The 27609-nt window shown below is 47.5% G+C and overlaps 2 protein-coding genes across 4 annotated transcripts in view; both read left to right on the top strand.

Moving 5' to 3' along the window:
* LOC122543056 (NFU1 iron-sulfur cluster scaffold homolog, mitochondrial-like) overlaps positions 1-12169 on the top strand; it is a 30384-nt gene extending 18215 nt beyond the window's left edge. The window contains exons 6-8 of the mRNA XM_043681256.2: positions 1479-1542; positions 5162-5336; positions 11989-12169. Coding sequence (XP_043537191.1) covers positions 1479-1542; positions 5162-5336; positions 11989-12024 — 275 coding nt within the window. The 3' untranslated portion in view covers positions 12025-12169. The remainder of the gene's footprint in view (positions 1-1478; positions 1543-5161; positions 5337-11988) is intronic.
* An 8317-nt stretch (positions 12170-20486) lies between these two features.
* Positions 20487-27609, top strand: part of gfpt1 (glutamine--fructose-6-phosphate transaminase 1) — a 72244-nt gene continuing 65121 nt past the window's right edge. For all 3 annotated transcript variants that reach the window (XM_043681254.2, XM_043681253.2, XM_043681252.2), the window contains exon 1: positions 20487-20614. In XM_043681254.2, coding sequence (XP_043537189.1) covers positions 20608-20614 — 7 coding nt within the window. In that variant the 5' untranslated portion in view covers positions 20487-20607. The remainder of the gene's footprint in view (positions 20615-27609) is intronic.

Below are 27609 nucleotides of genomic sequence, written 5' to 3'. Positions count from 1 at the left end.
TGTCCAGTCGCTGTGGCGATCTGGCACGAACCACAGAATGGTCGGGTGGGGGTGGGGCAGTGTGGAACTCTGAAAGGACACAGGCAAATTGGTATATCATTGGGGTAGGGTGACAGATGAGGTTCACTTGAAGAGAAGTGTGAGGTGATGCACTTGTGTTGAAAGAACTTTGGAATGGCACTGTAATGTAGGGGTACCGTTCTACAAGTAAGTGCAGGAGCAGGGACACCCAGGGGTATACGTGCACGTTGAAGGGAACAGGAAAAAGAGAGGAAAAAAGGTTGCTTTCCTGTCAAGATCGATGGGATGGTTTTATTTCCCTCCTGCCTTGGCTGGATGCGTGACACGTCAGGTGTTGTCAAGATGGAATGTGGCGCGGGGGCTGAATGGCCTCCTTGCGTTTCGCAGGTGTCCGGGCATCGGTGAGAAATCAGATCTCGGGGAAGGGTGTCACAGCTCCCAATCCTCTCGCCGTTTCTGCATCAATTCTCACAGGTGCCTGACTCAGTTCACCGGGCAGGGGTCTCAGACAGTGGCCCTGACAACGAGGGGCTGTTGGTGGCCGAATTACATGAAATGTGATTCAGCATAAAACCAAGGCCAGCTCATCTCAACCAAGGCATCCCCACTCCAGCATTCCATGATGCAGGGTTTGCCACACAGTTATAGCGCACTTGGACTGTTCCTGATGCCCAGCACGTTCCTCCTTCTCCCCTTTACACCATTTGCCTGCTTTCCTGTTCATTTCTCCCTCAGCTCGTTCTTCACCTTCCCACTGTTCACCTGAGTCACAGTCGGGGGTTGCACACTTATGGTGGCTTTCAGGGCCCAGGAACGCCATCCAACCTTGCTCATCCCCTCTCCCCGATCCTGTCCCCCCCTTCTGATGGAGATCGCACACCTCCGCTGGTATAAAGCCCTTTGGCCAGGTGGGAAAAGTCCAATGGGATGCTTCACTTGGAGGCTTGACAGGGGGTCACAGCATATTGGAACATTTTGTACAGTGGCCTTGTGGATTAAAGTTCCCAACGGTGGAACCCTGCGCATTGATTTATTCTGGTGCACTGTGTCATCCCGTGCTATACCTTGTTGCAGGCATGTGTGAAGCATGTTTTCATTTCAAAATACTGTCCCTAATACTCTTCGAAACTCAGCTCGCGGCCCTGAGCCCCCTGGAACCTGACTCTCCGAGAAGGGCCAGGCTGCAATGGACTGACTACTCCTGTCCCCCTAGAGCTGAAGCATATCTTGTTATGGTGCCCTGGTTCCTCATGAAAATCAGAGAGGCCACCTCTGAGGTCTCGACAAAAGATCGTTCGCGTCTTGTCTCATTCAGGCGATGTTGTCACGCTCCAGATCGACAGAGTCAGAGAGGACATGCAAAAACACGTTTTATTTTCGTATGATTGCGTGTGTTACTTGGCAGCACCCTGACATGTGTTGATTTTTTTAAAAAATTGTCCCCTTGTTGCTTCCAGCTGCTTCAGAGGATGATGACGAAGTTGTGGCCATCATTAAGGAGCTGTTGGACACCAGGATTCGGTGAGTAGCAGTGGAACATGCCATGCACTTGAAATGTGAGTCTGGGAGGGAATGACGAGTTCTCAATTTCTGTGGCACATGCTTTTCGACATTGTCTCTCACAATGCACAGTCACGGGCAGCTGACCAAGCAGGTAGTCCGGTTCAGGTTCTGATCCAACCGAGACGTGATATGATGTATTCCTGTTGTGGGGGGAGCGGGGTTTGGGGCATTGGTTTATACATTAATTGGTCAACAGCAGAGCAGAAATCTAAAAGGGATTCCTGATGTGCAAATGAGTCTTGCCAGACAGAGACACCATGTGGAGTACAGGCAGCCCAGAGGCTCTATCGCCACACTGTTAACCCAGAGACGCAGATCATGTTCTGGGGACCAGGGTTTGAATCCCACCATGGAAGATGGTGGAGTTTAAATTCAATAACAGTCTGCCTCGTGACGACAATGGGACAGTTGTTTGTTGGAAATAACCCATCTGGTTCAGTAACGTCCTTTAGGGAAGGAAATCTGCCTTCCTTGCCTGGTCTGAATGACACATCAGTCCAGACCCACAGCAAAGTGGTTGACTCTTCACTGCCCAGAGGGATTGGGCAATGGATGGTGTCCCAGCCAGTGACGCTCTACTCACTGTGGCTGAAGAGTTTTAAAAAAAGCACCATGATAACAGGCTACCGGTTCCCTCTGAAAAGGTTCACTTCTGTGTTGCCCTTGACACAGGGTGTTGGTGACTGCCTGCACCTCTTAGGGAGATGTAAAAGAGAAATGGGCATTCTTAATCTGTGACTGATCTTACTCACAGGGCTGCACAACGCTGGGTGCGTTTCTGACTGCCCGTTTCCATTTTTCTTTAATCGAAACTGTGTGCGCTATGTCAGATCGTGGTTGCAAATCTTCTGTTGATAGTTGCGGGGGTATTTGCATTCCCTTCAGGAATATCTTCTGGTTCAGGAGAAATGGGGAGTAAGGGGGGGTTTCACCCCATTATCAAAGCTGGAGATGCTGGATAAACTGAGCTGCACCTCTTCCTAAGATTGGACTCCGAACATGAATTCCATGCCCCTGTCTGCAGCCATCCTGGGAAATTGATCTCTTTTTTAAAACCAGTTATTTCTCATTGCAGCCCACAGTTTCAAAAGGCACAAATTTTTAAAAATGTACAATTCTTAGAATCAACTTTTAATTGAGTTCTGAAATGGTCAAGCAAGCCTCCCAATTCAAGAGCAGTGAGGGGTGTTCGTCCTGCCAGTGATGCTCATATCTCGTGCAGGAAGAATTTCACCAAATACAAAGGGACCTGTTCTCTGTGGGGTAAAATGGAACTTCTCCAGGCTTTACCTCTTTTATTTTTGAAAAATAAACAAAACTTCAGAGACAACTGTTCCCTTAGTTATGCTTTAAGAAATTGGAGTTGACCCACCAACCAATCAACACTTGTTTCTCATGCATTATAAATTGTTCCCTCGAGATGGTGTGGTGGCTCAGTGGTTAAAATGGCTGCCCCACAGTGGCAAGGACCCAGGTTTGATTCCAGCCTCGGCTGACTGTATCTATGGAGTTTGCACATTCTCCCCGTGTCTGTGTGGGATTCGGCCGGGTGCTCTGGTTCCCTCCCACCGTCCAAAGATGTGCAGGTTAGGTGGATTGGCCATGCTAAATTGCCCATAGTGCTCGGGGACGTGTCGGCTAGGTGGATTAGCCATGGGGAAATGTGAGATTGTGGGGAGAGGGTGAAGGGTGTGGTTTTGGTTGGTGTGAAGAAGTGGAGGCATCAGTGTGCTTGCTTAACTGTGGCGTCGGTATTGATGAACCAGGATGGACCGCTGATCATACTTACTCTGAGGAATGTGAAACTCTCGACCATGTCTACTTTCAGCACCAGTGATGCATACAGGTGGGATCTTGTTGCTCACTTCCCCACCCCCCACCCCCACTCAACTTTAATATCACCCACTGCGTATCACCCTGTCTGTACTTGATGGGGCAAACGGCCTGCTTCCACCATATGGGGGATTCTGTGATCCTGAAATATGGCATTAGGGTGTCTGGCTGCATGAGTGCAGGATGAAAAGCATTGACAGTGTGGCTGTCTTTTCTCAGCAAAGCTGTGGAGAGTGGTGCTATTGGTATGCGTGGAGAAAAAAATGGAATGGCAACTTAGGGATGACCGACAGAGGTTTGGATCTGGAGAAGGTGTTGTAGGCGAGAGAAGAACTTGGGACGTTTGAGAAAGGCACTCACTGGTTAGAAAAGTTGGCTGCTCTGGAGAAGTTACTCTGCCAACAGAGGGTTGTTCAAATGACCATTCACTGCCACAGGGAATGTAGTGGATGAATTAAATTCAGGAAAATGTGAATTTACATATGTGGGTGAAGGGGCTGGAAGGTGTGTTGAGGGGGTGAGCTAATTTATTTGTTGGCTGAATGCATTCATGATCACAGTGGCCAGCAGTAGCCTGGTCAGTGGTTTTTGCAGGTTCCTGAGGTCCATCTTGATGGTCGGTCAATGCAGTCTTCTGGACATTGCAAGTTACTGTCTGATCTGGAGTACTTCTCCAGCCTTGCTGGGTCATGGTGACTCTCCTGAGCACAGGTGGCTGTGCACAATCTGTGGAAAAGCTGTTATTGGGTGAGATTAAAGATGAGTGGGGGGACGGGGAAGTGAGCAGCAGGATCCCAAATGTATATATCACTGGTGCTGAAAGTGGCCGTGGTCGGCAGCTTCACATTCCTCAGAGTAAGTATCATCAGCATTCCGTCCTGGTCCATCGACACTGACGCCACAGTCAAGAAAGCATGGCAACCCCTTGACTTCCTCAGAAGGCTGAGGAAATCTGGCAGGTCCACAATGACTCTGACCAATTTATATCAATGCACCATCCCACCCCTGGTGCATCACAGCTTGGTGTGGTAACTGCTCTTCCCAAAAGTGCAGGAATTTACACAGAGTTGTGAACACAGCCCAGTCAATCATGCAAACTAGTCTTCCTTTCACTGACTTCGTATACACCTCCTGCTGCCTCAGGAAAGCAGCCAACATCATCACCCCAGTTATCATCTCTTCTGCCCTCTTCCATTGGGCAGAAGATACAAAAGTTTGGAAACATGTACCAACAGATTCAAGAACAGCTTCTTCCCCACTGTTATCAGATTTTTGAACAGACCCCTCATATGTGAGAGCTGATCTTTGGCTGCACCCAGCTCTCCAGCTGTAAAACTGCATTCTGCATTGTGCTTCAGAAAGGTACGGTTTGTCTGGTTAGCACGCAAAATTATATTTTTCACTGTGTCAGTGTTTGTGACAATAACAAATCAAATCAAATCAGAGTGAAGCAGCAAGTTCCCCAGGTGGGAGTTGGTAAAAGTGTCACAACACCACATTGTCACTAAAGAGGGGTGGGAGGGGGCACACATAGGTCACAACCCTGTTGCATTCTGTAAGAAATCAGGAATTTTCTGTCTTCGTCCCCTTTCAGCTTGGATCACCTGCTTTGCCACTAGATGGCAGACACACACACACAATTCCAAACACAGTGGCATCCTTGTTTGAATCTCAGTGAAATCCTGTACTGTGTCTGACACAGGTTAACTGTGCTTTCTCTCTCCCTGTACCCCACCCCTCACAGGCCCACAGTTCAAGAGGACGGCGGTGATGTGATCTTCAAAGGTTTTGAAGACGGAATTGTCAAATTGATGCTGCAGGGTTCGTGCACCAGCTGCCCCAGCTCTGTCGTCACCCTGAAGAGTGGAATTCAGAACATGCTGCAGTTTTACATCCCAGAGGTGGAGGGTGTGGTGCAGGTACTTTCCCAGGGGCTTGTCACAGGGGATCACAGGGATCAGTGCTCGGACACCAGCTGTTCACAGCATTGATGCACAATTTGGATGAGGGAACTAAATGTAATCACGCCAAGTTTGCATACGAAACAAAGATGGGTGCGAGTGTGAGGAGGATGCAAAGTTCCTTCATTCTGAGTTGCACAAGCTGAGCACGTGGGCAAATGCATGGCCAAAACCATGGGATGCAGGTGAATGTGAGGCAATCCAGTTTGGCAGCGAAAACAGGGAGGTATATTATTATCTGGGTGGTGATAAATCGAGTGAGGGTAATGTGCAATTTACACCATTAGCTGAAAGTAAGCGCACAGATGTCGCCAGCAATAAACAGATAATCAGTATGTTGACCTTCTTCACAAAAGGATTTGAGTACAAGGGCAGGGCTGTCTGACTGCAATTATAGGAGGCATTGGTGCAGACCATGCCTGGGAGCAGTATGTGTAGTTCTGGTCCCCTTATCTGAGGAAGGATGTTCTGCTCAGGGAAGGAGTGCACCAGTTGCTCAGACCACATTTGGAGTATTGTGCACAATTTTGCGTTCCATATCTCAAGAAGAATGCACTGACCCTGGAGTGTGTTCAGAGGAGGTTCAGTGGAATTGTCCCAGGAATGCAAAGTTTAACATGTGAGGAACATCTGGGTCCATACTCAGTGGAGTTTAGAAGGATGAGAGAAGATGTAATTGAAACATCCAGAAAACTGAATGGCCTGGACGGAGTGGATGTTGGGAAGATGTTTCCATTGGTAGGAGAGACTAGGACCCTTAAGAGTAAAGTGAAGACCTTTCAGAATGGAGATAAGGAGAAACTTCTTCAGCCAGAGAGTGGTGAATCCATGGAATAGATTGTCACAGAATGCTGTGGAGGTCTGGTCATTGAAGATATTTAAGACTGAGATATCACGAGGACAATGGGGTTGAGAAGCTAGTCAGCCATTCACTCATGGTTGATGAGACTCAATGGGCTGAATGGCCTAATTTCTGCACCTATGGTCTAAGGGTCTTATCATTGTTCTCCAGAGCGATTCCTGGCATGGTAAGACTACATACCAAAAGAGACTGGATCGGTTAGGATGAGGGTTTGGAACAATGAGGGGGAATCTCATCAAAGTCTATCAGATTCCAACAGGCCTACGCAGGAAGGATGTTCCCAATAACCAGGGCGGCACGGTGGCACAGTGGTTAGCACTGCTGCCTCACAGCACCAGAGATCTGGGTTCAATTCCTGCCTCAGGCAACTGTCTGTGTGGAGTTTGCACATTCTCCCTGTGTCTGCATGGGTTTCCTCCGCGTGCTCCGGTTTCCTCCCACAATCCAAAAATGTGCAGGTTAGGTGAATTGGCCATGCTAAATTGCCAGTAGGTGAAGGGGTAAATGTAGGGAAATGGGTCTGGGTGGGTTGCGCTTCGGCGGGTCGGTGTGGACTTGTTGGGCCGAAGGGCCTGTTTCCACACTGTCAATAATCTCATCTAACCAGGGGGGGGTCACAGCCTGAGGATATGAGTAGGCCATTTGGGACTGAGATGAGGAGAAATGTCTTCACCCAGAGAGTGGGGACCCTGTGGAAATCTCTTTTGTGATAAAGTTCTTTTGTGATAAAGTTTTTAAAAAAAAAACAAAGACCTGCAGACACAGGAAATCTGATACATAGGAAGTGCAAGAAATCTGGCAGCACCTGTTGAGATAAAAATGGGATGGTCACTGCACACAAAAGGTTGACTCTGCCAGACCTGTTGAGTTTCTCCACGACTCCCAGTCTGCTTTTTTTTTTGTCATGTTGATTGAGGGATAAATGTTGACTTAATCATGAGGGAAGACTCCTCTGCTTTTTTCAAAACAGTGTCTTGCCTCTAACCGAGAGATCAGTCCATTATCTTGAGTTAACATTCCATTTGAAAGAGAGCACAACTGACAGTCCTGCACTCTGTCATTACAGCAATGACGTGCTGGCCTGTATTTTCATGCTAGGGTCTGGGATGGGATTTGAACTGACTCACATGTCATTCTTGTATTTAAATGTTGAAGGGATATTTTTATGTAACCCAAGAATAATTAGGTAAAATAGCTGTAATGTCATCGCTTTGTCATTCCAATACCACTCTTCATAATGGCCAGTTACCAACAATCAACCAGAGATCCGCAAGTCTTCTCAGTCATATTGCTCCTGTGGACCACTATTAAACCTTCGGTGGCTCAGAACCAGAGATGTGATACTTTGAGCAATTGGTCTTACAAAATGCTGGCATAAATGTCAATCTTTCTCCCTGGGCACCTCTGAATTCACCTGAAGCACTCACCTCCAAGTTATTGTGTATAACAACTTGCGGGTGTGCTGATAACCTGCCTGAGCATAGCAGTTCGGATTGACAAGGGTGAAATTGAAACAACAGAGTTCCACGCACAATAGGAACAAAGCAAATACAATGCTAGATCCGATAATGGCACCTTGTTGCTTCACTGTAGATTATGAATGTTGCAGCTCGTAAGCAGAAAGTGGTGGAATATATTACCTGAGATAACATGTGTGCTATAACCTTTTTTTAATTTACAAACTTTACTAAACTTCATCCCCCCCGAATACATGGATACAAGCTAAAACAGAAGAGTATTGCCACTGTGGGCAATGTCAGTACTCCGTCTCAGTTGATTTTATACTTCTGTGCTTTGGAATCATCGTGACATGCCGTTGGGGTGATCTTCCGCATTATGTGTGAATACTTTAACCGGCTCGGGCATGCCTGATGTGTCCTCAGTATTGACTTCCGTCCTGCAACGGGATTCCAGGTGAGCAGATCAGTGACTTGGGGCTGGTTAATCATTTGGGAGAACACAGAGCTGTTTGGGATTGACTTCACAACAGCTTCAACATGAAGGAAGCGGGCAACGTAGATGTACCGACAAGAGAGAGGGGTTTGTGAATTATCAAGGAAGAACTTGAACTTTTATCAACCCAATTACATCTTTCCATTATTGGAATACTTTGCATGCCATTCATTACTCTGAGGTCAAATCATTAATCTATGTCTGTTCCAAGAAAGGTTTTCAGGCATTAAACGTGGAACATGTATGGTTTCGATGCCCCAAGTAATTCTGAAAGTTGCCTTCCAGTCTCTCTCTTGATTTGTGCTGAGTATCAGGCACTGGTTTGGTTTGGGTAATAAAGTTGTCAGCAATAAAATTGGTGTCTTACTGTTTGCTCCTGTTATGACACCAGGTAAACCCTCTTGCTTAATTCAAACCAGCAACACAGAAAAGATTTATCCCGTGCAGTAATCTGTGAAATTTTGAGAGGCCAAGAACTATTTAAAGTAAAACTTTATCACCTTAAGAAATAAAGTGGTTCAGAGAATAATTAACTAACAACTATTTACAACTCCTTCCTCTAACCAATATTTTACCTTCATTAATACTAGTTTGATGACATCCCCTGATTAAGATTTACCAAAAATTCAAGTTTTCAAAGCTAGCCAGCTGTCGAATCCTCTATTTGGATCTTCCTGTGTCTTTTCTTCCGAGGGATTATGCTTCATATGTCACAGAGTGATAAAGGTATCTTTAAGAGAGCTATTCTCCAGGCAGTCTGCAGATGTCATTGGCTTGGCAGTTCTCCCCCCCACCTCCATTCAATTTTTCCCAGTCTTATACTCCCAAAGCATCGGATTGTGCCACTGGCTTTTAAGATTGTCAAGATACTCAATTCAAACTGCATTGGAGTTTGGTATTTTTTTGAGGTATAATTTGAACTGATTGGCCTAATTTGAATTTGTTTTGTCACTTCCAGGCAACCAGCTAATTGAGTTGGTCAACCAAGCTTGTGGGATTAAGACTACAGGTGATAATTTAACCTGATGGTGCAAATTTTACATTCCTACGGATTTGTCAGTATTTGTCCCTCAACTAACACCAACAAAGCAGATTATCTTGTTAGTTCAGTCATTGCGGTTTGTGGAAACTGCCTGTCTGGAAAGTGTACCTTTCTTGTCTTTCTAGAATCCCTTCAACTTCCAAATCCTTGCTCACTAGTCCAAAAACTAATCCTCACCTTCTCCCCCAACCCCTGCTGTCACACACACACAATCTGCACCAGTAAAAGAGAAACAATGGGTGTCCTTTAATCTCTTCCATGCCAGTGACCTTTTTAGTCCATACTCTACTGATTGTGCAATTGTTGGGGCACTCAACTGTGCTCAAAATTCCTTTCTCGCTCTTAGCAAGGATCTTGAATATGGGCTGAGGCTGTGAAAAGGACGATAGGTATAACTGCATTTTTTTTTTGTGCTATGTGCAACCTCGGAATGTTTCGCAGTCAATTAAGGGATTTGGAAGTGTCAGCGCTGTTGTCACGCTGTACGTACGAGGGCCAATTTGCACCTAGCCAGCTCCCCACAAACAGCGGTGTCTGCTGATAGCGACCAGATCCCCTGATGGTGCTTTGAGTTAAGAGGACTGTAGAATAACTCCATTGTGAGAATGAAAACAGAAGAGCATTTTGGAAAACTCCAGTCAGCTGGGGCACCGTCCGCAAAGAGAGCAGAACAGAATTAAAATGTCTCTATCGGGGGGAGGTGATGTCCCAATGGAATTATCATGAGACTGGAAATCAGAAGACCCAAGTAACCTGCGTTTGAATCCTGTCACAACTGACAGTGGAATTTGAATTCAATAGAATTCTGGAATTAAATGTTTAATGTTGATCGTGAATTCATTGTCAATTGTTGGAAAAGCCCACCTGGATCACTAATGTCCTCTGGGGATGGAAACTGCGACCTTACCTGGTATGAGACAAAAAAAAACTGCAAGTGCTGGAATCCAAAGTGGACAGGCAGGAGGCTGGAAGAACACAGCAAGCCGGGCAGCATCCAGAGGTGGAGAAGTCAACGTTTCGGGTGTGACCCTTCTTCAGGACTAGTTCAGGAGGAGACCTTACCCATTCTGGCCTACACGTGACCCCAGTGACGTGGGTGACTCTTAACGAGAGATGGGCAATAAATGCTGGCCTAACCCCATGAACGGATTTTAAGGAAACTGCACGTTCTCTTTGTTTAGGAAATGCAGAGGATTACACCAGAGTGGAGTTTGTGTTTACAGTTGGGGTGGACTGTCTCAAGGAAATAGGAGAAAGTGAGGACTGCAGATACTGGAGATCCGAGCTGAAACATGTGTTGCTGGAAAAGCGCAGCAGGTCATGCAGCATCCAAGGAGCAGGAGAATTGATGTTTCGGGTATGAGCCCTTCTTCAGAATGAGGAAAGTGTGCCAAGCAGGCTAAGATAAAAGGTAGGGAGGATGGACTTGGGGGAGGGGCGTTGGGAATGCAATAGGTGGAAGGAGGTTAAGGTGAGGATGATGGGCCGGAGAGGGGGTGGGGGCAGAGAGGTCGGGAAGACGATTGCAGGACAAGAAGGCGGTGCTGGGTCCGAGGGTTGGGACTGAGATAAGGTGGGGGGAGGGGAAATGAGGAAGCTGGAGAAATCTGCATTCATCCCTTGTGGTTGGAGGTTTCCTAGGCAGAAGATGAGGCGCTCTTCCTCCAGGCGTCGTGTTGCCATGGTCTGGCGATGGAGGAGGCCAAGGACCTGCATGTCCTTGGTGGAGTGGGAGGGGAGTTGAAGTGTTGAGCCACGGGGTGGTTGGGTTGGTTGGTGCGGGTGTCCCAGAGGTGTTCTCTGAAACGTTCCGCAAGTAGGCAGCCTGTCTCCCCAATGTAGAGGAGGCCACATCGGATTCAGTAAATGATGTGTGTGGAGGTGCAGGTGAATTTGTGACGGATATGGAAGGATCCCTTGGGGCCTTGGAGGGAAGTGAGGGGGGAGGTGTGGGCGCAAGTTTTACATTTTTTGCGGTTGCAAGGGAAGGTGTCGGGAGTGGAGGTTGGGTTGGTGGGGGGTGTGGACCTGACGAGGGAGTCGCTGAGGGAGTGGTCTTTCCGGAACGCCGATAGGGGAGGGTAGGGAAATATATCCTTGATGGTGGCGTATGTTTGGAGGTGGCAGAAATGATGAAGGATGATACGATGTATCTGGAGGTTGGTGGGGTGGCAGGTGAGGACCAGTGGGGTTCTGTCCTGGTGGCGATTGGAGGGGCGGGGTTCAAGGGCGGAGGAGCAGGAAGTGGAGGAGAGCATCGTCGACTACATCTGAGGGAAAATTGCGGTCTTTGGAGAAGGAGGCCATCTGGATTGTTTGGTATTGGAATTGGTCCTCCTGGGAGCAAATGTGGCGGAGGCGAAGGAATTGGGAATATGGGATGACGTTTTTACAGGGGGCAGGGTGGGAGGAGGTGTAATCTAGGTAGCTGTGGGAGTCAGTCGGTTTATAGTAAATGTCCGTGTTGAGTCGGTCGCCCGAGATAGAAATGGAGAGGTCTAGGAAGGGGAGGAAGGAGCCTGCTTGGCACACCCTCCTCATTCCTGAAGAAGGGTTCATGCCCAAAACGTTGATTCTCCTGCTCCTTAGATGCTGCCTGACCTGCTGCGCTTTTCCAGCAACACATTTTTCAGCTCTATTTCAAGGAAATGCCCATTTCAGTCAGAACAAAACTTGATAAGTGAACCTTGCTGCCAAGCGAAGGGAGAATCTCCATTATGACTGAGTTTAATGACTTCCTGTTTTATTGCCAGGTTACAGATGAAGAACTCGAAGCCGACGTTTCGTGAATGTTTGGTGACCACAGGGTGATAACCCAAATGTGCTGCCTGTTGGTAAATCCTCATGCACCTTAACAATTTATTGGCACCTCTACTGGCTGCAACGCATTGTGAAACAGAATAATATATGTTGCAATAAAGCATTAAAGCTTGAGTTTTTCAGTTGATTTTGCATGTCTTTGGATGGCCTGACCGGCTTTGTGTTGTGCCAGCTATCTGTTAGTGCTCTTGGGCAGTTTTTTCAAAGAACAATTCTCTCTCCTGCCACCCCTTCATATTTGAAGTATGTATTTGTTCAGTCATTATGAAGGGGGGCAAACCAGGATGTCGTGGTGGTGCACCCAGTTATAGAGTCAGTGAGTCATATAGCTTGGAAACAGAGTCTTCACGCTGACTGTAATCTCAAACTAAATTAATCCCACCTGCCTACACTTGGACCCTATCCCTCCAAACATTTCTTATTCATGAACTGATCCAAATGTCTTTTAAATGTTGTAATTGTATCCACATCCATCACTTCCTCTGGAAGTTCATTCCACACATTAACCACACTCTGTGTAAAAAACAAAAATTGCCCCGAAGGTTTTTTAAAATCTTTGTTCTCTCACCTTTAAAATATGCACCATAGTCTTGAAATCCCTCATACTGTGGAAAAGAAATTTTTGCCGCTGACTTTATCTATACCCCTCATGATTTTATAAACCTCAATAAGGTCACCTCTCAGTCTCCTGTGCTGCAGTGAAAAAAGTCCCAGCCTCTCCTTATAAATCAAACCTTCTATTCCAGGCAACATCCTGGTCAATCTCTTCTGAAACCTCTCCAGTTTAATAATATCCTTCCTGTTACAGGGTGACCAGAATTGGACAGAATACTCCAGAATAGGCCTCACCAATTTTCTGTAAAACCTCAACGTTATGTCCCGACTCCTGTCCTCTCAGGTCTGAGCACTCAAGGTGCTTCAACCTCTGAGCCAGATACGGAGGTTTGAATTCCCCCTCCAGGACTCGATGGCTAAGGAAATGACAGCCATGATGCAGCCAAACAGAGTGCCAACTTGTAAATCCTGTCCGCTCCCACCATGCATCATGAGACAGACTCCTGGTTGAGCCATTTCATGTGGAGAAATTTGGGCCATTTCCCACCACGATTCATAATTCCAGCAACCATGTGCAGACTCCCTGAGTAAAGTGTGACGCACTGCCGTTCAAAAATGTGCCTTTCCTTGTGCAGTTGAAATGAACAGAGTGAGAAAGACGTCCAGCAACGTGGAATGTTAACAGAAAAGGAAGTCAAGATCAATCCCACAGTCAAAGACCTCACTTCCAGAGGTGACTTTTCTGTCAGAGTGGATTTAAGGAATCATACAGATATCTGTGGAAGCATATCTTGACTTGTTTACAATCCTACCAAAAATTGATATTCCACTTCTAATTTTGTCAGTACTGTTTGAAAATCAAACAATCATGAGAATTTCTTTCTTGTAGAATTCTCAGCTTGGTTCTGACAGTATACAAGCAACAGCCAAGTTTGACTAATGAAGTTAATTGTTCTCCATCTGATCACCCTGTTGTATCATGTTAAATCTGGATGTGGGACTTCCTGGTATTCCTCCTCAATTTTATGATGCATTCCAACTCACTTGCATTGAGAAATTAGAGCCATCATAAAGATAAGGAATTTTATAAGTCTACAATGTTCCCTGGCAGGCTTGAATCTGTGCTTTGTAACCATGGAAACCATGGGTTGAACTTGATTCATTTACAGAAATAACTTAATGAGCAGTGCTGAACCTATTGCTTTTTATTACTGTTGTTCTACTGGTGTCGTCATAGTTTACGTTACAGGTAATGATATCCTGGAACAGAAAGCACTGGGGCTGCTGGTTGACCTGCCTCTGTGCTTGTGATGTTAAAGATATCCTCGCCTAGTTTCACGTAAGCCTGCAGATGAATGGTGGGTGGCTGGCCACATGTACAGGAATTAATGGGATGTGACTTCACCTTTGCAGATTGGAATGAGGTTAGCCTCCTAGAATGTGAGTTCCCTGAGAGAGGCTGTTAACCAGGTCTGCTTGATGGGTGGAAACAGGAGTGTCAGGGAATTCGAATTAGAATCACAAATACTAAATGAGTATCGTGTGTAGTGAAAAATTTATATGTTGTCACTTATAGCGCCATCTTACCTACAAAGGCACATAGTTACAGCTTCTTTCGTTACAAGATCTTAGAAAATAGACTAATTAAATGTCCAGTGTTGCCGAAATAAAAGTTTAGAACCATGGTCTTCCAAACCAGACCACGCTGGCGCCAAGCATCCAGTCTGCACCGAGCTTCACCCTGAGGATCATGAGCTGGGTCAATGTCAAATCCTCTCCATGTGTAAATAAAGGGTAACATGGTGACGAAATCATAGAATCCCTGCAGCGTGGAAACAGGCCATTTGGCCCAACGAGTCCACACCGACCTTCCGAAGAGTATCCTACCTACACCCATTCCCCTAACACTCTACATTTCCCCTGACTCATGCACCTAGCCTATACACCCCTCAACGTTATAGGGCAATTTAGCTTGGCCAATTCACCTGACCAGCACATCTTTAGGTTGTGGGAGGAAACCCGCGCAGACCCGAGGAGAATGGGCAAACTCCACACAGACAATTGCCTGTGACTGAAATCATAATGGGTGCCTGGTTCTGTGAGGCAACAGTGCGAACCACTCTGCTGCCCGGGGATACTGGCCCTTGTGGAGTTACTTCAGCCTAAAACCCCAGGGTCTGGAGTGAATCATATGCTTTATGTCAGCTGTTGCATGGTTAAATACAGTCCCGTGGTGTGTCTTTTCAGTTGTAGTTTTTTGGACTGGTCGCTTCTGAGCCTTAGCTTTTGTATGAGTGCCTTGCAAGCTGTGAAAATCAAAAGGTGTGTGGAGTCCAGTGTTGCCTGGACCAGACAACTCGCAATCATTGTGCAAAAACCTCCACTCCCAGATCGTCCACCTTCATTTTCATCATCCACAAGTATACCAGAACTGTGCCCTCAGCACAGAAAACTCAAAGTGGTTCAGCTCAGCAGAGCTGTCTCTCCCAGGAGCAGTTTCTTCTACAGAATCAGGGCTTTGTTTTATTCTGTTGAGCTGACCTGGCTAACGGGGGTGTATAGGCTAGGTGCATGAGTCAGGGGAAATGTAGAGTGTTAGGGGAATGGGTGTAGGTAGGATACTCTTCGGAAGGTCGGTGTGGACTCGTTGGGCCAAATGGCCTGTTTCCACGCTGCAGGGATTCTATGATTTTGTCACCATGTTACCCTTTATTTACACATGGAGAGGATTTGACATTGACCCAGCTCACTCTTCCACACGATGCTGGACCCTGTTTCGATGTAAGCCTGGGGTACAGACAAGCAGAAGAGCAAGATTTAGGGCAGGTTGTCAAGGAATACCTCACTTTGCCTCATCCTGGAGCTCAGTATTGGAATGTTTTCATTCCCAAGTTGAAGGAAGGCTGGGCCACATTTGAACAGAGTAGTTAATATACAAATAGAAAAGAAGGCACTGATTCTTTTACAATCTGCACCACACACCATCTCTAATGCAAATGGTGACCCTCTTGGACATTCAAGGGGATAAACCAAACCGAAGCAGCACATTCCGCTCCGAAGTGGGAGAAGTCATTCTCATGTGTTCTGTCAAAATTCCTCGCCCATCTCCATGTTTGACATTTGGATTTAAGAGAAGGGATCTTGGGAGCTGAAGGTAGAGTTTTACCTCTCCAGGTTGTCAGACAACAGCGTTGCAGAGGATGTGGCAAATGGAGAGTGTCATTGAAAGGTATTGTTCCCAGCTCAAAGTGAAACCTTTTCAGTGCAGAAAGCAGCCATGGTATTGGCCATGCACTTCAGCTCAAAGTCTTCATGACCTGCAGCCCGTACTCCGACTGGCTCAGCACAGTTCTTGACAAACAGCTATGTTTCTGCGCCATGTTTACCAGGTTTATTTTGAATGAGTTATGGTCCTGGGGAGTGTTGCTGACCAAAGAGACTTTGGGACGCAGGTTCATAGCTGATTGAAAGTGAAGTTGCAGGTAGGCAGTAGTGAAGAAGGCATTTGGTATGTTTGCCTTTCTTGGTCAGTGCATTGAGTATTGGGTTTGGGGGGGGGGGGGCACATTGCAGCTGTACAAGACATTGGTTAGGAACACTGCGTTCAGTTTTGGTCTCCCTGTTATGGGAAAGATGTTGTGAAAATTGAAAGGGTTCAGAAAGGATGTTGTCAGGGTTGGGCTGTAGGGAGAGGCTGAATAGGCTGGGGCTATTTTCCCCAGAGCGTCGGAGGCTGGGGAATGATCTTATCGAGGTTTATAAATTCAGCACGGATAGGGTGAATTTCCAAGGTATTTTCCCCATGGTAAGGGAGTCCGAAACTCGAGGGCATAGGTTTAGGGTGAGTGGGTAAAGTTTTAAAAGGGACCTAAGGGGTATCTTGGTCACGCAGAAGATGGTGCATGTGTGGAATGAGCTGCCAGTGGAAGTGGTGGAGACTGGGACAACCATTTTAAAGGGATCTGATTGGTTATATGAATAGGAAGGGTTTAGAGGGATACTGGCCAAATGCTGGCAAATGGGACTAGATTAATTGAGGCTATCTGGTCAGCATGGACGAGTTGGACCAAAGGGTTTGTTTCTGTACTGTACAGCTCAATGTGCTGCATTATTTTATCCTCTGCCACATTAGTTAATAGCACTTGAGTAACAGGCAATAAAGAGCTCAAACAGGCTCTACTCTATTGAAACATTTCATCATTTTAAAACCTCTGAAGAAGACTCACTGAACCTGAAACATTAACTCTATTTCTCATCTCGACAGATACTACAAGAATTGCTGAGTTTCTCCAGCAATTTCAGTTTTTCTTTGGACTGAAGCATGTTCAGTGAACAGTTTTAGATCTCAGAGGTGGGAATCTGACAGAGAAACAGAGAGAATAGGGTCAGGAGTCGGTCCTTTCTGGCCCTACTACACCATTCATTATGAGCATGGCTAATCATCAAACTCAGTAACGTTTTGTCCTTTAATCCCATCATCCCTGAAACATTATCTGACTCCAACACATTGAATGTTTTCATGATGGCCTTGACTACTTTCTGTGGTTCATCATTCTCTGGGCCAAGAAATTTCTATTCATCTCAGTACGAAATATATCTTTTGACTTTAACCTATGGTTATGGACCCGTTGGTCCTTGCGCACATCCTTCCTGCATTGACCCTGTCTCTTCCTGTTCAAATGTTATTGCTTTCTTTAAGATTCACTTCCATTCTCTGAACCTGCAGTGAGTTTCATGCTAACCATTCTAGCCCTTCTTCAGAAGACAACAGATACATGGGAACACTACCACGCACTTTTCCCTACAAGCCAGTCACCATCCTGACTTGGAAATAAATCGCTGTTCCTTCACTGTCACTGGGTCAAAATCCTGGAATTCCCTCCCTGAGGGCATTGTGGGTCAACTCACATGTATTGCAGTGGTTCAAGAAGGCAGCTCACTCCCACCTTCTCAAGGGCTACCTAGGAACAGGCAATAAATGCCGACTGCAGCAGCTCCGCAGACATCCAATGAGTTAAGAGAAAATGTCCTTCCACCCCATGAATCAGTATGGTAAGCATTTGCTGTACTGTCATGAGTGACCATCCCGGATCACCTCCTGATATGTGTAAACTGTCTGTCACCCCAGCATAATCTGCTGTCAGTTACAACTGTGGAGTAAACTAGATGTTGTAGACCACAAGGGACTTTTCCCATACAGCCAGTGCACAGTTGCTCTCCACCCAGACTGAATGGCACTGTACGTGCCTGCAGCCAGAGGACAGTTTCACAATCCTTGTGAGGCCAATTCCATAGCTTTTCAACATAATTATGCAGCAACTATTCAGTTTCACAATCAACCATCAAAACTTTCATGGGCCCAATGCAGATGGAATATTTATTTAATACCTTCCCGTGAACCAATAGTTTTGGGGCAGAATCACAAAAGTGTGGTCAAAGGGCTGAGTTAGGAGCAACTTCAGGGTGAAGTGAGTCAAAGCAGTTGAAGTGTCAAGCTCAATAGCTGGTGTAAATGACAGAGCTCTGAAGGAGAACACTGGGCCTTTTGTGTCTTGCATGTGTGAAAAGACTGTCCAAAATCAGTTCCACCCCATGGCTGTTAGGTTCATTGTAGGCTTCTTGAAACTGGAGTTGCAGGTAGGTAGGATAGTGAAGAAAGCATTTGATACGCTTTTCTTTATTGGTCAGAGCATTGAATATGGGAGTTAGGAGGTCATGTTGTGGCTCTCCAGGACATTGGTTAGGCCACTTTTGGAATATTGTGTGCAAGTGTGGTATCGGAAGGATGTTGTGAAACTTGAAAGGGATCAGAAAAGATTTACAAGGATGTTGCCAGGGTTGGAGGGTTTGTATGATAGGGAGAGGCTAAATAGGCTGGGGCTGTTTTCCTTGGAGCATTGGAGGCTGAGGGGTGACCTTACAAAAGTTGATAAAATCATGTGGGGCAAGGACAGGGTAAGTAGACAAGGTCTTTTCCCTGGGGTGGGAGAGTCCAGAAGTAGAGGGCATAGGTTTAGAGTGAGAGGGGAAAGACTTAAAAGGGACCTAAGGGGCAACTTTTTCATGGAAAGGGTGGTGCATGTATGGAATGAACTGCCAGAGGAAGTAGTGGAGGCTGGTACAATGACAACATTTAAAAGGCATCTGGATGGGTATATGAACAGGAAGGGTTTAGAGGGATATGGGTCAAGTTCTGAAAATGGGACTAGATTAATTTCAGATATCTGGTCGGCATGGACGAGTTGGAGCAAGGGTTCTCTTTCTGTGCTGTATATCTCCATGATTCGCTGTTGCCCCAGCTCCATTGTTAAAGTGACCATTGAATCTATTCCCAGGAGGAATCTGTCTCCCAACTGACAGTGTCCGAGGCAGAGAAAGTGAATACTGATGTATGGAATAAAACTTTGTATTATTTGGGAATGAATATTGGATACAATTTCTATTCTCCTAAATGGTCAGTATCTGCTGGTGACAAATTTTGCAATGAAAGAAAGTACTAGAAAGATATCAAAGAGTAAAATCAACCAAACAAATTTCACATTGCACTTCAACTAGCTATTGCTAAGTGTAGTTCAATTAATCAGTGCAATAATTTGGATTAAAACTTTATCCTTTTACCATAAAACTTTAACATCATCCAAATTTGAAAGCACTGACCTTCCAACTAAAATGAACCAGATGATATTTACCTTTTAATTAAAATTGTCAACTATGTATGAAATGAGTGAATTTCTCACTGGATCTGAATTGGTTAAATTGGTTGTCATCCTCCCAAAATGTTGTGGACTGAATTCATAAAATTCTCCCTCTTCAATATATTTGCAGCAGACGAGAAGCATCTCAAAAACTGTCCCCTCATGTATGAAGTTAAAAATCACACAATTTCAGATTATAGTCCAACCAATAAATAGATTTATTTGGAAGCACTGGCTTTCAGATCACTGCTCCTTGTGAAGTATAAGGTCATAAGACACAGAATTTCAAGCAAAAATGTTAGTGTCATGGAGATGTAATTTTATATTAAACAAATTTAGATTAAGTCTTCCAACTTTTAGAATGGGATGTGCTCATTCCATTCTTTAATATGTAAATCCCAGAACTCCTTTTCAGTTACATTCTCAAAATAGCTTTAATTTTTCCAACAATAGACATCATCTGTGCTCAGGCAACGCCTTAAAGGTGTGAGGTTAAAATCTGTCTGTGTCTCAACGTTGAGTTAGACTGGTTCTATTTGTAAAGTGGAATTTACAGGATCTTACATGAATTTATGCAGTTTTTGAACAAATTAATTTCTGCAAATACAAATTCACCCCATAAACTTAAATGTGTGTGTGTGTGGAGTATGTGAGAGAGGGTGCGTGCGAGGTTGCATGTGTGTGCGTTCTGAGAGAGGGTCTGCTCTCATACATGATCGTTCACTTCGGAATCGATATTTGCAATCAACGAAAAATTAAAAAAAAGTGGAAGTCATATCCAAGGTGGTGGAGGGGGGGGAAGGGAAGGATTTCTTTATGTTTTTGTTCACTGCCACCGAATGCTGGATTCTCTGGAGCAGTTTGATTTGGAAGGTTTGCAAGGCAAGGAGGCTGGATTGCAGCAGCCCTCCTCTCTGTCCTCACCCACATCCTGGTGCCACGTCCCCGGGCGGGGCTGTCAATCAGAGGCGGGTAGGCGGGGGCACCGGGCAGGCCCCGCCCCCACTCACTGCCAACCGCCCACCAGCGATGAGGGGCGGCGGCCCCGGCCAATCGGGGGTCGCGGCCGGGCGGGGAGGCGGGGCCACGGCGGGGGAGCGGGACCAATGGGAAGGCGGCGGCGGCGGTGGTGGGGCGGGGCGTTGGCTCGCGCCGCCCCCCCTGCGGGAGGGGGTGTGTCCGCCCCGTAGCGAGGCCGCTCTCGGCGCCTGACGGAGGGAGTGTGTGAGGGAGAGAGAGAGAGAGAGAGAGAAGGAAGGAGCGAGAGACTCCAACAGAGAGAGAGAGGGGAGAGCGGACACCATGTGCGGTGAGTTGAAGGAGCCCCCTCCCCGGTTTCCCCGGTGTCGGTCCTCCCCCCCCCCCCCCCCCCCCACCCGGTCAGCACCAAGGCCCGTCCCAGGGCGCGCTGGGCCCTCGGCCCTAACCCCCCCCCCCCCCCCACACCCCCAGCCGCAGTGATCCCCATCCCCAAGTGATCCCTATCCCCAGAGAGATCCCTATCCCCAGGGTGATCCCCATCCCCAGAGAGATCCCTATCCCCAGAGAGATCCCTATCCCCAGAGAGATCCCCATCCCCAGAGAGATCCCCATCCCCAGGGAGATCCCTATCCCCAGAGAGATCCCTATCCCCAGAGAGATCCCTATCCCAGGGAGATCCCCATCCCCAAGTGATCCCTATCCCCAGAGTGATCCCTATCCCAGGGAGATCCCCATCCCCAAGTGATCCCTATCCCCAAGTGATCCCCATCCCCAGGGAGATCCCTATCCCCAAGTGATCCCCAACCCCAGGGAGATCCCTATCCCCAAGTGATCCCCAACCCCAGGGAGATCCCTATCCCAGAGTGATCCCCATCCCCAGGGAGATCCCTATCCCCAAGTGATCCCCAACCCCAGGGAGATCCCTATCCCCAAGTGATCCCCAACCCCAGGGAGATCCCTATCCCCAAGTGATCCCTATCCCCAAGTGATCCCTATCCCCAGGGTGATCCCCATCCCAGGGTGATCCCCATCCCTAAGTGATCCCTATCCCCAAGTGATCCCTATCCCCAAGTGATCCCCATCCCCAGGGAGATCCCTATCCCCAAGTGATCCCTATCCCCAAGTGATCCCTATCCCCAGGGAGATCCCTATCCCCAAGTGATCCCTATCCCCAGGGTGATCCCCATCCCAGGGTGATCCCCATCCCCAAGTGATCCCTATCCCCAAGTGATCCCTATCCCCAAGTGATCCCTATCCCCAGGGAGATCCCTATCCCCAAGTGATCCCCAACCCCAGGGAGATCCCTATCCCAGAGTGATCCCCATCCCCAGGGTGATCCCCATCCCCAAGTGATCCCTATCCCCAGAGTGATCCCTATCCCCAGAGTGATCCCTATCCCCAGGGTGATCCCTATCCCCAAGTGATCCCCAACCCCAGGGAGATCCCTATCCCAGAGTGATCCCCATCCCCAGGGAGATCCCTATCCCAGGGAGATCCCTATCCCCAGAGAGATCCCTATCCCCAGAGAGATCCCTATCCCAGGGAGATCCCCATCCCCAAGTGATCCCTATCCCCAGAGTGATCCCTATCCCAGGGAGATCCCCATCCCCAAGTGATCCCTATCCCCAAGTGATCCCCATCCCCAAGTGATCCCCAACCCCAGGGAGATCCCTATCCCCAAGTGATCCCCAACCCCAGGGAGATCCCTATCCCAGAGTGATCCCCATCCCCAGGGAGATCCCTATCCCCAAGTGATCCCCAACCCCAGGGAGATCCCTATCCCCAAGTGATCCCCAACCCCAGGGAGATCCCTATCCCCAAGTGATCCCTATCCCCAAGTGATCCCTATCCCCAGGGTGATCCCCATCCCAGGGTGATCCCCATCCCTAAGTGATCCCTATCCCCAAGTGATCCCTATCCCCAGGGAGATCCCTATCCCCAAGTGATCCCCATCCCCAGGGAGATCCCTATCCCCAAGTGATCCCTATCCCCAAGTGATCCCTATCCCCAGGGAGATCCCTATCCCCAAGTGATCCCTATCCCCAGGGTGATCCCCATCCCAGGGTGATCCCCATCCCCAAGTGATCCCTATCCCCAAGTGATCCCTATCCCCAAGTGATCCCTATCCCCAGGGAGATCCCTATCCCCAAGTGATCCCCAACCCCAGGGAGATCCCTATCCCAGAGTGATCCCCATCCCCAGGGTGATCCCCATCCCCAAGTGATCCCTATCCCCAGAGTGATCCCTATCCCCAGAGTGATCCCTATCCCCAAGTGATCCCCAACCCCAGGGAGATCCCTATCCCAGAGTGATCCCCATCCCCAGGGAGATCCCTATCCCAGGGAGATCCCTATCCCCAGAGAGATCCCTATCCCCAGAGAGATCCCTATCCCAGGGAGATCCCTATCCCCAAGTGATCCCATCCCCAGAGAGATCCCTATCCCAGGGAGATCCCTATCCCAGAGTGATCCCATCCCCAGAGAGATCCCTATCCCAGGGAGATCCCTATCCCAGAGTGATCCCATCCCCAGAGTGATCCCTATCCCAGAGTGATCCCCATCCCCAGGGAGATCCCTATCCCAGAATGATCCCCATCCCCAGAGAGATCCCTATCCCAGAGTGATCCCCATCCCCAGAGAGATCCCTATCCCAGAGAGATCCCTATCCCAGAGTGATCCCCATCCCCAGAGAGATCCCTATCCCCAGGGAGATCCCTATCCCAGAGTGATCCCCATCCCCAGGGAGATCCCTATCCCAGAGTGATCCCCATCCCCAGAGAGATCCCTATCCCAGGGAGATCCCTATCCCAGAGTGATCCCCATCCCCAGGGTGATCCCTATCCCAGAGTGATCCCCATCCCCAGGGAGATCCCTATCCCAGAATGATCCCCATCCCCAAAGAGATCCCTATCCCAGAGTGATCCCCATCCCCAGAGAGATCCCTATCCCAGGGAGATCCCTATCCCAGAGTGATCCCCATCCCCAGAGAGATCCCTATCCCCAGGGAGATCCCTATCCCCAAGTGATCCCCATCCCCAGAGAGATCCCTATCCCAGGGTGATCCCTATCCCCAAGTGATCCCTATCCCCAGAGAGATCCCTATCCCAGGGTGATCCCTATCCCCAGGGAGATCCCTATCCCCAGTGTGATCCCAATCCCCAGAGTGATCCCCATCCCAGAGTGATCCCCATCCCCAGGGACATCCCTATCCCAGAGTGATCCCTATCCGAGTTGATCCCCATCCTAAGCTGATCCCTATCCCAGTGTGATCCCTATCCCAGGGTGGTCCCTATTCACAGGTGATTCCCACCCCACCGCGACTCACAACACCATCCCAGGGTAATCCCTTACCCAGGTGGTCCCTCACCTCACAACCCTATCCCATGGTGATCCTTATCCTGGGATGGTCCCAGTCTCATAAACTGATCCCAGAGTAATCCATACCCCCCCCCCCACATGATACCCAGACTCACCAGCCCATCTCAGGGTTATCCCGATCCCCAGGTGACCCCCGGCCTCACAAACTGATGTCTGGTGATCACTATCCTGGGTGATCACCAGTCTCAACCAGATATACAGTCACACAAACCAGTCCCAGAGTGATCTCTATCCTGAGCTAAACCTCAGTCTCACAACTTCATCCCAGGGTTATACTTGAGCATTTTGACCCCATCGCAAAGTGATTCCCTCCCTACCCACCCACCCCACTTGGGGTGATTCCTACCAGCATTACCACCCCTGACGGTGTGATCCCCAGCCTCTCTTAGGTCCCATTGCTCCCCACTTCCTCCCCCTTCCTACAGGGCTCACTGTAACAGTGCTAAAAATGTGTTGCTGGAAAAGCGCAGCAGGTCAGGCAGCATCCAAGGAACAGGAGAATCGACGTTTGGGGACGTTTCAGGAATCCTGAAGAAGAGCTTATGCCCGAAACGTCGATTCTCCTGTTCCTTGGATGCTGCCTGACCTGTTGCGCTTTTCCAGCAACACATTTTCAACTGCACAGTGCACAGTGAATCTGGCTGTGACGGTCTCTGTACCTCTCACAGAGATGCATTTGGGGCTGGTGTGGTCCCTGCCGTCTGTACAGTGAGTGAGGCTTGCTGTGATGCTGTGAGTGAGATTACAGCCGAGACCTCCTGTCTGACTCTGACGTTCACTGTGACTGCTTGCTGTGATGCCTTGGGAGGGCTTGCTGGGTAATCCAGTGCTGGTGTGATGCAGTGGTCATCTTAGTCTGGGATGATGGCTGCATGTTGATCTCTCTGACATGGTTGGTGCTTCGCCTCATTCCATGGAGGGCCCAGAGAGGGCTTTGTCATGATGCTGGCACATTTGAGTCCTTGGGATTTGATTGATTGATTTGTTGTTGCATGTACTGAAGTACAGTGAAAAGCTCTGTTTACGACACATCATAGTTAGCAAGGATGTACAGATCAAAAGGAGTCAAATAGGGGCATGCAGGTTAGGTTCACAGGGTGTGCATGATGCAAGATCAGCATTATTTGAGGCAAGAGAGTCCCTTCATCACTCTCATAACAGCCAGGAAGAAGCTGTTCCTGAACTTGCTGGTGCGTGTCTCAGGCTTCTGTACCTTCTGCCTAATAGAAGAGGTTGTAGCAGATTATTTCCAGGGTGCGATGGATCTTTCATGATGTTAAAAAATCACACAACACCAGGTTATAGTCCAACAGGTATATTTGGAAGTATGAGCTTTCGGTGCACTGGTCCTTCATCAGATAGCCTTTACATGGGAGTGAGTTGTGTGAATGGAGTCCATGGATGAAAGGTTTGCTTCTGTGGTGTAGGCTATGTATGTTGCCTTTTGTAGTTTCTTATAGTTCCAGACAGAGCAGTTGCTTTACCAGGCCATTAAGCGTCCATACAGTTTGCTTTCAATGGTGCATCTATAGACTTTGGTGAGGGTCCTTATGGACATGCTAAATGTCCCGAGCTGCCTCAGTGAGAAGAGGTGTTGTTGTGCCGCCTTGACTGTCACATCTGTGTGGAAAGTCCAGAACAGGTTATTAGTTATCATCACTCCAAGGAATGTGACATTTTCCATCCTGTCAACCTCAGTTCTATTGATATAGATGGGGGCATGTTTCTCCTCCTTTCTTTCTGAAGTCAATGATCAGTTATTTAGTTTTGTCAACATTGAGAGAGAGGTCGTTCTCATTGTACTACATCACCAAACTCTCTATCTCCCTTCTGTATTTTGACTTGGCGTTGTTAGATATCTGAGTCGAGAGTGTGGTGGTGGAAAAGCACAGCAGGTCAGGCAGCATCCGAGGAGCAGGAGAATCGAGGTTTCAGGAGAAGCCCCTCATCAGGAATGAGACTGTAAGCTGAGGGGGTGGTGAGACAAATGGGAAGGGGCTGGGGGGAAGATAGCTGAGTCCTCATTTTCTTCTCGTTGTTAGATATCTGTCCTCCTACAGTGGTGTCATCAGCAAACTTACAGATGACATTCGTTCGGAGAACAGTCGGGGGCTGAGGATGCAACCTTGGGAAGCTCCTGTGTTGGCTGTTATCACAGAGGAGGTGCAGTTACCTATCTTCACTGTTTGCAGTCTGTGGGTCAGGAAGCTGAGGATCTAGTTGCAGAGATTCCAGAGTTTTGAGATCAGTCTGGAGGGGGTAATGGTCTTGAAGGTCAATGAGCAGGAGTTTGACGTAGATGTCCTTGTTGTTCAGATGTTCCAGGGTGAGTGCAGCACTAGGGCTATGGCACCTTCTGTAACCTGTTACATCGCTGCGTGTCTGGGATCACCTGCAAGAGAGTTTGCATCAGGACTTTGAGTGAACACCAGTAAACAGGATCTGTTTTGATTGCTCTGTGCGAGTTTCATGCTTCTTAACTTGAACCTTTTATTCCAAGTTTCATTCACTTGGAATTTCAAGTCTCCAATTGCAATGATGAGATTGGAACTTGTGTCTCCAGGTTGTCTGTACTCCTCGAGGTCATAAGCCCATGGCAGACTCCAGCCTTCTGTTTCCCTGTTGTGCCATGGCCTTAACACTCAGTGTGATATCAGGATGTAAAAATTGTTCTTTCTGATGAGATATGGGCTGTTAGGAAGACGGTATGTTTCCAATTTGCTGTCATGTGTGATGATGCAGATTGTACCTAAGCAGGTTCCAGATCATGGGCATTATACAATGATTCAGGATTGCTGTCATTTTTAAAGAACAATACATGCACAAGCAGTACAAGGAAGTGGAACTAAACGTAATTCAGTTAGTTATGTCAGTCCTTTGAACATTATGTTCTTAATTGGGTGGGTCCTATTCCATTGAAATATTACAAAAGAAGTTGATATTTCAATATGTTGTGTTCTCTAAAGCCTTTATTTTCACCCACATTAACTATTTTCTGTGCCACTGTACTGTTCATAGTGACAAGGAGAAAGCTGTGAAGATGATAGACCATGAAGAGATTGGTTCTAGGTTTTCAGATGGAATGATTTGTGCTCATCTCTGTTCTCAACCCAGTTTCTTCATTTTTATAATCTGTGTTTCAAAATAGATATCCATTCTCTTTTCAAATGGGGGATGGCCTGTCCTCAACAGGATACCATCTGTCTTTAGGAGAAGGTAAATGATGCTGGAATGAAGATATATGAAATGCCAGTGAGACACAGCTGCAGCACAGTGTATACTGGTTACCACCCTTTGGAATAGTGTAATTGTGTCCAAGAGGATGCAGTGGAGACTTAGAAGGGTACTTCCTAACCTGGAGAATTTTAGATATAACCAAGGTTAAGAGACAAAGGTGGTCCTTTTTGGAAAAGAGTGTGCTCCCAGTGTCTGCCTCAGCTGCCATAACACACAGTTGATGTTTGCTGACGGACACCATCTGCTTGGTGACTGAAGGTTACCCAGTTGAAATGTATAAAATAAGGTTAATATTAATAGGAAGGTGCCAATTCTACAAAGTTGAGAAGGCCACACGGCGTGGTATCAATGTTGGCATGGAGATTTCGAGAGGATTCAAGGGGAAGTGATTTCAGGAGGTTGTCAGCTATCAGGCAGTGTGATCGGGTGAATGACACAGAAACCTCGGAACATTTGGATAGGCACTTCAAGCGCTCTAACTTACAAGGCTGAAGATTCAGTGCAGGAGCATCAGTGGGACTTGGCAGGGCAACAGTGTGATGGCCAGCGGAGACTAATGATGGACCAAATGGCCTCCTCCCATATTGTAAATTTGTATTGATTCAGCGTGTTTCATACCCTTGACTATTTTTCCGTCTCCATTTCACCGATTCATTAACCAGTGGAAACAGTTTCTCATTCATGTCTCAGAGTGATGATTCGTTTCCTT

This window comes from Chiloscyllium plagiosum, unplaced genomic scaffold (genome assembly GCF_037043375.1).
Source record: "Chiloscyllium plagiosum isolate Xiang-an unplaced genomic scaffold, Cpla_swu_hap1 HiC_scaffold_48, whole genome shotgun sequence".
NCBI classification, from domain to species: Eukaryota; Metazoa; Chordata; class Chondrichthyes; order Orectolobiformes; family Hemiscylliidae; genus Chiloscyllium; species Chiloscyllium plagiosum.
The sequence above is the reverse complement of the archived record's forward strand: the minus strand, read 5'-3'. Positions and strand labels throughout refer to the sequence as shown.